The 12,289-nt window shown below is 39.5% G+C and overlaps 1 protein-coding gene across 1 annotated transcript; it reads left to right on the top strand.

Annotated features, from left to right (window-relative positions):
• Positions 1 to 1,031: 1,031 nt before the first annotated feature.
• Positions 1,032 to 6,117, top strand: LOC136426841 (plasminogen-like). The gene is made up of 6 exons (XM_066415561.1): positions 1,032 to 1,122; positions 2,892 to 2,933; positions 3,582 to 3,881; positions 4,518 to 4,763; positions 5,263 to 5,391; positions 5,687 to 6,117. Exons 1-6 carry the CDS (start codon positions 1,032 to 1,034, stop codon positions 5,692 to 5,694), a joined length of 816 nt encoding a protein of 271 aa, XP_066271658.1. The 3' UTR covers positions 5,695 to 6,117.
• Positions 6,118 to 12,289: the final 6,172 nt, after the last annotated feature.

Raw genomic sequence — 12,289 nt, 5'->3', positions numbered from 1 at the left:
TCAAAAGTCACCGCGTTGACTTAGTTATTTTAGTAGAAAAATGTATTTAACATGTGTGCCTGCGAAGCTGGTTTGTTACGCCGAAGGGTGTCTATACAGGCTATGTGGATACAGATACAGACATATATATTACCGTTTTTGCGTATTCCTAATTAAATCCAAACAGGTAGGTAATGAATTTACAAACCAATTACATAGAAGATGTTGGGAAACAAAACAGGCGGATCGTGGTGTAAATACTTTGCGGTGTTACCTGGGAACACGCCACTTGGTAAGTTGTGTGTCAAGATAGCTTAACGGTGAAACAATCAAGGATAAAGACCACTTTTACGTAATCTTTGCATTTCCACATATTGATGTATATTATATTCCCATTTTCAAACAGTGTAGAGTAAATGATGACGTGGTTTTAATCCCATTTCTTGTGAGATAAGTGACTTCAAAAATTCCAAAAACCCACCAAGCAAGTTCATTTTTATAGTTATAGCTATCTAAGGAAAAGTGAAAATATCTTCGATTTTCCCTTCAAGAAAGAGCAGAAAGACGAAAAATGTGTGATGTATTGTCATATAGTGCATTTCATTGTAACGTGTATGCTGCAAATCACGAAAACATTAATAAACGTATTTTTAGTTTCCATATATTGTATTACGAGAGGAGGCAGATTTGGTAGAAGCTGATAAATGCTTAGTCTTTCTACTGACCGTGTTTATGTTGATTTTCGGCATGCTTTATTGAAACTTGAAACATTTTCTGCTCTGATCTTTTTTTTTCGTATCATTATCAGCAGGAAACTGTCGAGATGGAATTCTGGACCTTCCACAAAACATCAGTTCTCCTGTGTATTTCCGTCTTATGCTGTAGCACGAATGTCTTCAGTATAACATTCCCCCATTTACAAGAGATTATTTTGTAATTATGTTTTCAAAAAAAGTTTTGACATATGATTAATTTTAAGGCTGCTTTTTACTAACGAAAGAGATCTAACTGAAGCATATTTCCCAGCCCTGTTGGCAGAAGTGAAGACAAAGATGGATGGAGTGACAGTGAAAGTTGGGAGGATACGGGAGTCGGTCACCTTAATGGCACAGCAGGGTTTTCCCACTATAGCTCCTGTTGCTGGTAAGTTTTTCTGATTTTTCTTCTTTTCAGCAGAAGTCCTTTGGAGTTTTGGCAACAACAAAAAAATCATTATCAAATAGAGTTCGGCAATCCCATACCTTCGCCGAATGGTGTTAACTTGTATGAAAGACGTGTTCGAAAGGTGTGTGTCTGAAATGTGTTTTATGGTTCGAAACTTAATGTACATGTATGATGATGTTCACCTTCAACTAACTTCCGAATGCAGGTATCAAATTACCGTCATTTACAACTTTGAAATCATAGCATTTTCTCATCAATTAAGCAAATCATGTCTTTATTAACATAATCTATATATAAATCGGGTTTCCTCTCTATGTCACAGTTCTTAGTTCATGTGTCTTGAAGCGCCATAGTGAAAAGCACTGCCCACATGTTGACCCCAAAATCCTAGCCAGTCACACTGTCCATATGGCGTCCTCGTAAGTAGGTGTCCTCGTATGTAGGTCGTCATTCCCAAAATAGCTAATTGAAAGGGAATTTTAACTTTACCTCATTGTGTAAATAAGGCTCTACTTTGAATTTAATGCATTTCACTATATTCAACATCGCCATCGCCTGCCCAAAGCAATGAAAATCCACCAAACCCTGCTTGACTTATCTTCCTCCAAAATTTAGATTAAGATATGCCCACTGTAGTACCGTAGGTACCCCCAAGAAGACCCATTTTTGAATTTGATCTCATTTCTCCGACCCCCAACAACGCCATTAATTTCATCACGAACCGCTCAATTTCTCTTATGCCGCCAACAAATAAACCGACAAACACAAAATGTCAACTACAGCACCAAAGGGAGCACCCCCCCCCCCCCGAAGACCCATCTTCGAACTTGACCTTCGTCTCCCCAACAGTAACATTCGTCCATGGTATCAAGAATCATATCGCTGATACAGTTTATTCACAAATCCCGACCAAAAAATACCCTACTTCTTACGGCGAAGGCAACAAGGATGATACATGCAGTTCCATTTGAAATGTATGCAGGTATCCACTACAATCTAATATTCTTCTATACGTTGTAAATATATTAGGTTTCTCTACAATCTAAACATACAACACACAGCTTAACGCACATGCTATGGAAATATTAAAGCATTCTCGTATGCATAACTACACAAAATCACTCCTCAATGTGGTTCGAGTTACATTTTCTCAACGGTCATCTGCTAGTTGGACATATTCTGTCACTACTTTCTTGCAAAGCTCAAATTCCACACGACTTTGGTGCAAATCCTAATTTACATAGTAGTCATAACCGACTTTGATATGTTCTAGTGTAAGTGATAGTTTAAACTCGACATGTTGAAGTATTCATAAACTTGTTATACTTCTACTAAGATGAATTATTTTGTATCCCATTGTTGTTGTTTGCATGTTTAGTTGTAGAAGACCTTATGGAAGTCCCTGTACCTTTGTTGTGTCAATAAAGATTTCTCATATGTTCTATCTTGAACCCTAGACAGGATTACTGTTACAGTTACTGTAGTAAGACCCCATAAACGATGTTGATACAGATCAGAGGGGTTCAGGTCTGACTGTTCATATACGAAGTCAGCAAAATTATAAGAAACGACCTAAGCCCCGTCTGCCGTTTGATTTGCACATTGTAATTTGATTATTCGATTGAAATATGATCCTATGCAGGAGACCTACGGGTAAACAGAAGGAACGTCTTGTTTTAAAAACTCAATAGTTCTCATCTCAAACAATTTATAAAAAAATCATGTCAATGTTACCCGATTTCTAACAGAGCAGATAGAAGTTCTAACCACCCCAGCTGCACCTGCTACAGGTAAGATTCTACAATGATTTTGATGACATCAGAAATGGGGTTTTGAAGATTATAGGTTACTGAAAGAATACACATGATATCCCTGTACTGATTCAAGTTCATTATCGGTACGTTGATTATGAGCATATCCTTAAATAAAGTCGCTGGGAATATGTTCCATTTGTAAAAGAATAAGCAAAGAAAAGTTCTGAACCATTCAGTCGTTGACTTTTCCTTTGGATAGCATATATCCCTTAGACCTTAGTCCACAGACCTTATGAACGACGCCCATACGTCCCTTTATATAAAACTTTATAATTTTCGTGTCAAAATATCGTATTAAAAAGTGAACATTAATAAACGTATGTACGTGTGAGATGTTGTGATAGGGGCGTAACAGATATCGTAACGAAAGCTTGCTACGATTTTCCAGAACATCGCATATGATGGCAACATTGTATATATTTCAGAGACGAATCTTATATGTTGTTACAAGGTGATAAACAATGTTATGAAATGCTACGATAGAACACAATTACCATCCGGTAGTACGTGGGTAAACACAGCCCTGTCAGTCCCTTCCAGCTCGTGTGCCCTACATGGCAAGCTAAGCATCATTACTCCATATCTGCCTTCATAACGATGTGTTCCCATCCCAAACTTGATTATACCCCGCCCACTTTAAAACCAAGACAGCGTGTGTTGATAACTCTCTTTTTAAAGTCGTTCAACCAGGAGATTGCCAGGTGGGTGATGGAGCAACCTACCGAGGAACAGTCTCTGTGACCGGAACAGGCAATACGTGCCAACGCTGGGACAGTCAGACGCCCCATGAACACAGCGCAACACCCGCTAAGTACCCATCATCCGGACTGGATCACAGCTACTGCCGGAATCCTGACGGCGAACGCGGAGTTTGGTGCTACACCACGGATCCCAGCACTAGATGGGGGTATTGTGACGTCTGTGGTAAGGTCTGATTATGTGACCTTGACGTATCCTTATTCATAGAGTTTCGCTGAAAGAACTCGTAGTGGAAACGTGGTGATTATATGTTGTTCTCTGATGTTCTGTGCAATGGGGCACTATTGGAAGATGTAAACAAGATTCAATGCTGTGGAGTACCGATTTCCTCGGATTTGTTGCATTTGTAATATTTCGATGTTTGGGTACTTTACTCTTATAAGTATAGCTGCGGCTAAGTTACTTCACTATAGAGATAAGAAGCCAAGCTGGGTCGATTGCTTTCGTACTAGTCGTGGTTTATTCGTGTGATCTATACTCTACTTTTGGGTCTATACAATGGTCTACACATGTCTATACAATGGTCTAAGGTAGTAACGGTTACAGATATTTACAGTTATAGAGAGAGATGCTACTTAACTTCAGTATGTACAGCCTACTGTCGGAGAGCCACACAAACGCGGTACTAGCCTTGGGAGCCCAAGCTGCATCTGGGTTTAAAACTGACGCTCAGCCAATATGCTAATGTTGCTCTCACCAGCTAGCCTCGCTATTGGCTGGTTCCCCATATGATATAGTCACTTGGTGTGGGCTTGGTAAAGACTACCAAGACAGCGTGTGTTGATAACTCTCTTTTTAAAGTCGTTCAACCAGGAGATTGCCAGGTGGGAGATGGAGCAACCTACCGTGGAACAGTCTCTGTGACCGGAACAGGCAAGACGTGTCAACGCTGGGACAGTCAGACGCCTCATGCGCACGACAGGACACATGCTAACTACCCATCATCCGGACTGGATCACAGCTACTGCCGGAATCCTGACGGCGAACACGGAGTTTGGTGCTACACCACGGATCCTAACACTGTATGGGAGTATTGTGACGTCTGTGGTAAGGTCTGATTATGTAACCTTTACTTCTGTGTTATGATGTTCTTCCATATCTATCAGCTATTACACCTGCTCCTCGACATGTCAATGTTTGCAGGCACATCAATCAATATCCTTTAAGGACTTCACATCTACACATCAATCAATATCCTTTAAAGAATACACATCTACACATCAATCAATACCTTTACAGTGGAACGTAAAGATGTGCGATAGGAAGGGCGCTAGGAAAGGATAACGATGCTCAGATTGGCATGTTGGTGGGATATGGCTTCATTTCCGAGTAAAACAATGAACCTTAGAATAGATGCAGACTCTTCCCAGCCCTGTATACTTCATGTTGTCCCATTACTTCATGTTTACTTCTTGAAAGAATATTAGGTCATCACATTTATGAATAAGCATTGCTTATATGAGCGAGTTTAACCTGTTCCATCGCCGTGTTGTTCTCGCCCTGTGCTGTCCCATTCCTGTGCTGATTTATCCATGTGCTGTTCCAGCGTGTTACTGGGAAGGTACAGCTGTGTTCTGCGACCCTGGTGACTGTGACCGGGGCAGCTACGTGCGGAGTGACAAGTGTGGAGATGGACTCTGTTGCTGGACGGGCACGAAGATATACTGCTGTAATGGTGAGACATTTTAGTGCAATAATTTGTGATATTCACAAGAAATCAATTCACAATCATATATACAGACAGATAGCTAAACTATGTCAGGTGATGTAATTCAAAGAGATATATAGATAAAGAATCATGTCAGCAATGCGTTGTGAAGACAAAACCTCATTAGAAGTATCATTGTAAAATTCTTACACATTAGCAACGATTTCATTTCTGCTTACGTTGACTTTGAATTTACTTGAGATCCAAAGTTAGCTTAGTAATACAATATGAATGTAACTATTCTTCCTGTGGTCCTTTACAGGTGTGTAGAACGGTTTTACCTGGCCGTGCGGCTGACTTAGGTGACGACATTGCGGGGTTTCAGCTCAGTTCGACGACATGTTAGATTAATCAACTAATTAATAAGTGTTGAAGTGTACGGCAATCAGTTGCTAACCGCACGCAGGGGCGTGTCACATGGCAGGGAGTTAAGCAATTCGCACAACTTCGGTCAGTTAAAATGTCTTGCTTCACGCCACTCTACAATGTTGCGTAAAGCTCCTGAACGCCTTCTGATCAACAAATCCGTGTGTGAAATTAATGTACACATTTATTTGGATGTGAGTATTGTGATAAGAATCTCTTCGTATAACATTTCCAAGGTGATTTCAATGCGCATCGTATTGCACTGCAACTTAGCCGTAGGGCTATCATGATGTTCTTTTAAGTGTGCTATCTTATTTACCTGTAGTAATAAACCACTTCATCTCAACATCTCATCTCAAATTCAACAGATCTCTGTCCTTAGATTTAAAAATATGCTTGACTTATACTAAAATGAATAAAATATCAATACAAATTCTCGGAGCTCTTAAACACATACATACGACAACGTAGAATAGTTCTATTGAGATTCTATTAATGTGAAAAACCGTTATATTCAGTTAAAAATGTTTCCAAACACTGTAACAGCTGCAGAGGCTGTGCATGCCGAATCACGTTCTCTTGTTACCAAGGTAAAGATGTTCTCCCGGAAAGTTGTGGCTTCATGTGTGAAGGTGCAGGACTCTGAAACTATGTTTTCTTAATTGTTCTTTACGTTCTCATTTTTGTCCGAGGAAAAGCAGGTTGAATTGTCACATTGGAGACATGTGTCAATAAGGTTGGGAGTGACTTGACAAAAATCTGGCAAACTAGGACATGATTTACCTGGTTTATAAGAAAATCATTTGCAAAGTATGGAGTAGTGAAAGTCTATGTTTTTTTTTATTCTCAATGAATGATACCCAGTTTTCAACAATTCGAGAAGTTGAGTCGAACAACATGAAAGGTTACGAGCAACAAGTTGAATATAAGTTCTAAACTGGATTCATGCGGCTCCAGCGGTCTAACGAATCATGCAGATTAGAGTAACTAGACTAGGCACACAAAAATTCGGAAATGTCGGTCGATCAGATCAGATCAGTGCATTTTATTATATTGCATATCATTGAAAAGCTTGTCTATTGCCCCGAACAATGATATTCCGTTTGTTACAATCGTGCATTCAATTGATGAAATTATGTGTGTGTGTGTGTGTGTGTGTGTGTGTGTGTGTGTGTGTGTGTGTGTGTGTGTGTGTGTCTGCGCGCGCGCGCGCATATCCTTATATCTGTGGTCAGCATAACTTAAAGGAACCTGGATGGATTTGATGTTATTGGGTATGTTTGTAGGTCTTGAGGAACTAAGGCTTAAGGTCGATCATGGGCCTCATTGTTTCGCACAGCTCACATTACAGTTTAGAACACAAATAGAGCAAACGCAGAATAAAACACAAGAGACACTTTGCTAAAGTGATATGGAAAAGTAAACGGAGCATCTTTAAACTTAGAATTATAATGTGATGGGAGTCTCTTGTATGGAACGGAAATAGGGTGAAAATTGCATCAAACTGAAAAAGGGTGACTTTAATTTTTAACATGGCTCTTATCTAGGATAAATAATGTTAATGTTGCAGCAACTTTTTGCTCTCTAAGAAGACAAAAGTCTCGTCAGTTTTCTTTCTAATGTATGCGGATTATCGATAATCATTTAGGTCGACTGTGACTGTTTTTACACATAAAAACAACTACAATAGATACATACAGAGACCACATCTCAAATATATCTCAAGTACATATGGCTTCCGTCCGTCAATATTGACCATGGTAAAATCCTGATCCACATCAAAAGTATGTCGTAGAGTCAAGCAAAATACCTCATATATAACAGTAAGATGGGACACGGGAGCGCGCCAAACAGTTATATGTAGTTAGTTCCAAAGAAATACGAATACCGCAGCTATGCCGGAATGGCATTTCTGTAATGTTACTCGCATGCGTAGAAGAAACCATTCAGATTCCATGGGAGGTCAGATGAGCACTCTGCTGTGATCGGGACTCTCGCAGGGTTTGGCAAATTGTTTCCGGCTGGGCCGATACTGGTACGGAAGAACTCCGATAATTAACTTTTTTTTTCTTATTTGGGATAGGGATTGGGAAAGTCATGCCTATTACACTGTGGGGGCAGTATATAGATTTGTATTCCTGATCGCCACGTTTTTTTCCGTGTACGTGTGTAAGACAGTCCGTTTCCTTGACCGCTCACCTGGCCCTGTTTAGAAATTACCGTCACCGATGTGTTTTCACTCGGGACCAACCACTAAATTATGCTGTCTCTCTACTAGAGCATTTTCTCGGAATGGAACTCCGGGCAATTAGCCTGTCTGAAGGATGGTTTGAACCAAGGATTCGAATTGATCAATGAATTAGTGAAAATGGCAAAATGTCAAATGTCTCTTGGTTGTCCAACAATAAGTAGACACATTTGACCATTGCACCTTAGTTGCAATGTGTCAAACCATAGCTTAAAAACGTTAATCATAAACACCACATATATATAGCCACTTTATACAGACCAATATCCTTAACCAGCATTCCTTAAGATTATCGGGCTAAGTGAGATCATGTCTTACTGCGAACAGCTCCAGATCCCATGTACACATCATGCGTGTGGTGAAAGACTGGAGGAAAAAGGGAGCTCCGCCATCTTGTTTTTCGTGGTTGAAATTTCCCATATTTTAACCCAGAGCACCCAGAGCATTGTATGAGGCTTGAAAACTGGAAATATTCCAGTTGCTGTAATCTTTATGAATTTAACATCTAATGCCACTGTTTACCACATTTGCGTGCTGATTTCTTATCAAAAGCGGCACAAAAATAAGCTACATGGTGAACTTTTAATTTCACACGCCTAGTGTAAATAGACCGATACCATAGCCCCGCCCACCTCCGTCAAAACGTAGAAATGCGTAATTGAAATATAAGATTGCAAATATTTGACGGACACGCAGTTACTCTCACATTGGTCGAACCGCTAATTGTGATGGACAGTCAGGATCAGTCTATTAGGGCTTGCATTTTCTATCAATTCTCAGCACACAACGACATGGCATCTTTGCTCCTTTAATGTCGATATATAATGGTATAGTGTTATTGAAGCTTACTCAGTAGGAGTGACTAGAAATTGGAGGGTTTTCTATTCAAGTTTCAATCCTCATAAAATGCTCTTGATGCATTTAACAGAGCAGTTAGACAAGTATTTAGAAGCCCTACTGTGATTTTTTTAACAAACACGCTAACATCTGTAATCAGCGAGCGTTGCGTTTTATTAATCGTTGTCATGCGTTTACCTGAAAGGGTTAGCGGGTGCCCAATGGCACGCTGTGGCGGCGGTTGAATTTTATACTGTAATTTTGTCAGCGGTTTTTGACCATTAGCAAATAAGATCTGTTTTTCATATTTTGTTGATGCCGTAATGGCAGTTTATTTAAAATTCATTATTTTAGGGGTGTCGATTTTACTTAAGGGGTTCAAGTTTTCTCTTATCAATTTTATTTTAGTTTTTTTTATATTAACTTTATTTTATTTTTTCGATTGCTGCACTCTGCCGATAACGCGTTTCCACGTTTTTACCTGCACGCCAAAACTGGATAGAAAAAATAAAACGGAATGGTGCAACGGTTTTCTATGGTAATTCTAGAGCTGAATTTTATCAGCGGTCGTTGACAACCTTTAAACAGGTGCGATCTGTGTGATATTTATCTCCATGAAAAAAGGCTTTTTCATGGAGATACTGTTTTGCGTGCGTTTGGTGTCTGTGCGTATGTTTGTGTCACCGGATGCTTAAAGTCAGCATAACTATAAAACATGGATTGTATACATGGATATTTGGTATGTGGGTAGGTTTTAGGAGGAGGAAGGTCAAGGTCGATGTTGGGACCCCCCTGGTATGTGTCACTGGAACTGCAATGGCGTATTTGTAAAAAATCTTCTAAGGAGAATAACTGAATAAATGATCGACAGATCGTCATGTTATTTGGTACACAGGTAGGTTGGACAAAGATTTACACACTTAAGTGCAAATTATGCAGATGAGACTGAATTTGCATAAGTAAGGAGGAAAATCGTTTGCATGTGTGTCGCTTGATGCTTAAAGTCAGTATAACTGTAGAACGTGTAGATGGATTGTAATGATAGTTGGTATGTGGGTATGTGCTGGGAGGAGAAAGGTCAAGGTCGATTTTGGGCCCCCTGGTATGTGTCACTTGAACTGCAATGGCCTATTTGTAAAAAAGTTCTAAAGGAGAATTAATGAAGAAAGGAACAACAGATTTTCATGTTACTTGGTACGCAGGTAGGTTGGACAGAGATGTACACACTGAGGTGCAAATCATGCAAAGTTAGTGTGCCTGCGTGTGTGTGCGCGTGTATGTATATCTGTGTCACCGTGTGTGTATGTTTGTGTCACAGGATGCGTAAAATCAGCATAACTATAGAATGTGTAGATGGATTGTAATGATATTTAGTATGTGGGTAGGTGTTGGGAGGAGAAAGGTCAAGGTCGATTTTGGGCCTCCTGGTATGTGTTATTGGAACTGCAATGGCGTATTTGTCAAAATCTTTTAAGGTGGATACCTGAAAAAAGGAGCGACAGATTTGATGTTATTTACTATGCAGGTAGCTTAGACAGAGATGTATACAATGAACTGCAAATTATTCAAATTGGCCTTTATTTGCATAAGTAATGAGGAAAATCTATATTTGCAGTGTTGTCCATTGCATATTGTGGCACTAATAACAGCTGTTAGTAGCTATTGATAGCGAAAGTGGGTCACTTTTCCTGGGCCCCCGACAGGTGGCCGGGGGTCATACCATCCAGCGATATAGATTGGGGGGAATTGGCTTAGTGAATAAGTTTCATGGTGATTTTTTTTTAATTTTTGTTTTGTCTTCTTGTAAAAGCCGTCACAATTTCAACTATAGTTAGAATATACATGTTATTTTCTTGTAAGAATAAAGGTTCCATCTCGTGCCTCTTCTTCGTTGCGGCCTAGCATTCTTTGCTATTACGCATTTTTCCACAATTTCAGGTATTAACGTTAAATCGGGTCTCCTAATTTTCGTGTAGGTCAGGTGTTTCAATTCAGTGACTTCTGAATAGTACGCGACGAAAAGTGAAAGTCTGCAAAATCCCGGTCTTTTGCAGGGGGTGTTCCGCAGACATTCTCACAGTTTCTGCGAAAAAAAATCTCGCAAGCCTTTGCGGTAAGAAGTTGCTGAACTATACGGAAGGCTCTTGGTGTCTCACAGAACTTGCAAAGAGATTTTTTTTTGCACAGGGGTGATTTTGGTCAGTCAATATATGCATGGGGAGGGAGATGGGCAAAGTATGTTGGTCTTGCAAATGTTGTCTTTCTACATGTAGTTGATATTTCAACTTGCCCAGGTTTTATTCTGGGACAGCCTGATAAACTGTCAAACAGCCTGGCAAACTTACAAAATGGGCAATCCCAAAATACCTCCTGGGCAAAATTGAAATAGCAATTTTTGTTTTTGTAATTATTACCTTCGACGAGAAGGTTATGCAGAGGGTAGAGTTTGTTTGTCTGTCTGTTTGTAGTGGCACAGAATAACTCAAGAACGCCTTGATGGATTGTCTTGGTATTTGGTATGTTGGAAGATTTTGATGAGACCTAAAAACGATTAGATTTTGGGCCCCCTAGCGGCTTCTTATGGTACTGCAGCGGAACTTCCTGGTTTGATATCTCGTGTTCTGGACATGCTATGGAACTTATTTTTGAATGGAAGATAGATCTTTGGACAGAGAGTAAGTGGTGCGGGTTTGGGCCCCCTAGCGGCTTTTTGAACTGCAGGAGGAGGTTTTGCGTCTGACTTTGAAAGGGAATAACTCAAGGAGGGCTTGATGGATGGTAATGATTTTTGGTAGGTAGATAGCTTGAGTGATGATGTACATGATTAGACACCTCTTATGCAAATCAGTATCTAATTTGCATAATTAATGAGGGAAGTTTATACATCCGCCAAATTCCATGATAGGACTCTGAAACATGTGACATATGTTAGGAAGAGAGAAATATTAATTGATATAAACTATGCAAATGAATACCTCATTTGCATAATAAATGAGGGAATACTATAACAAGATGGGCTTGATGGATGGTCATTATTTTTGGTATGTAGATAGCTTGCGTGATGCTTAGTATGATTGGACAATAATTATGCAAATCAGATTCTAATTTGCATAATTAATGAGGCAACTTTAAAAATCCGCTTTGTTCCATGATATGACTATTTAAATTGTAACTGAGGAAGAGAGAAATGTTTATAGATAGAAAATATGCTACTGTGGGCTAATTTGCATACTAAATGAGTAACTTCTCTAATTCCACACTGGCAAATGACGGCAATTTCATACATTCAATACTTTTTTTTGCATCGGGACGTTATGTGAATGTTAACATCGTTGAATCAAATTATGCTAATAAGGGCCTCATTTGCATAATTACTGAAAAATATTAGCATAACCTTCTTTGTTGAGCTCATAA

Source organism: Branchiostoma lanceolatum, chromosome 2 (assembly GCF_035083965.1).
Source record: "Branchiostoma lanceolatum isolate klBraLanc5 chromosome 2, klBraLanc5.hap2, whole genome shotgun sequence".
NCBI lineage: Eukaryota > Metazoa > Chordata > Leptocardii > Amphioxiformes > Branchiostomatidae > Branchiostoma > Branchiostoma lanceolatum.
This window is presented reverse-complemented; position numbering and strand designations above follow the sequence as displayed.

Coding starts and splice junctions, on each gene's coding strand:
- LOC136426841 (XM_066415561.1), top strand. CDS start 1,032: ATGGATGGAGTGACAGTGAAAGTTGGGAGGATACGGGAGTCGGTCACC. Junction 2,934..3,581: donor CCCAGCTGCACCTGCTACAG/GTAAGATTCTAC, acceptor AAACTTGATTAT/ACCCCGCCCACTTTAAAACC. Junction 3,882..4,517: donor GGGGTATTGTGACGTCTGTG/GTAAGGTCTGAT, acceptor CTCTTTTTAAAG/TCGTTCAACCAGGAGATTGC.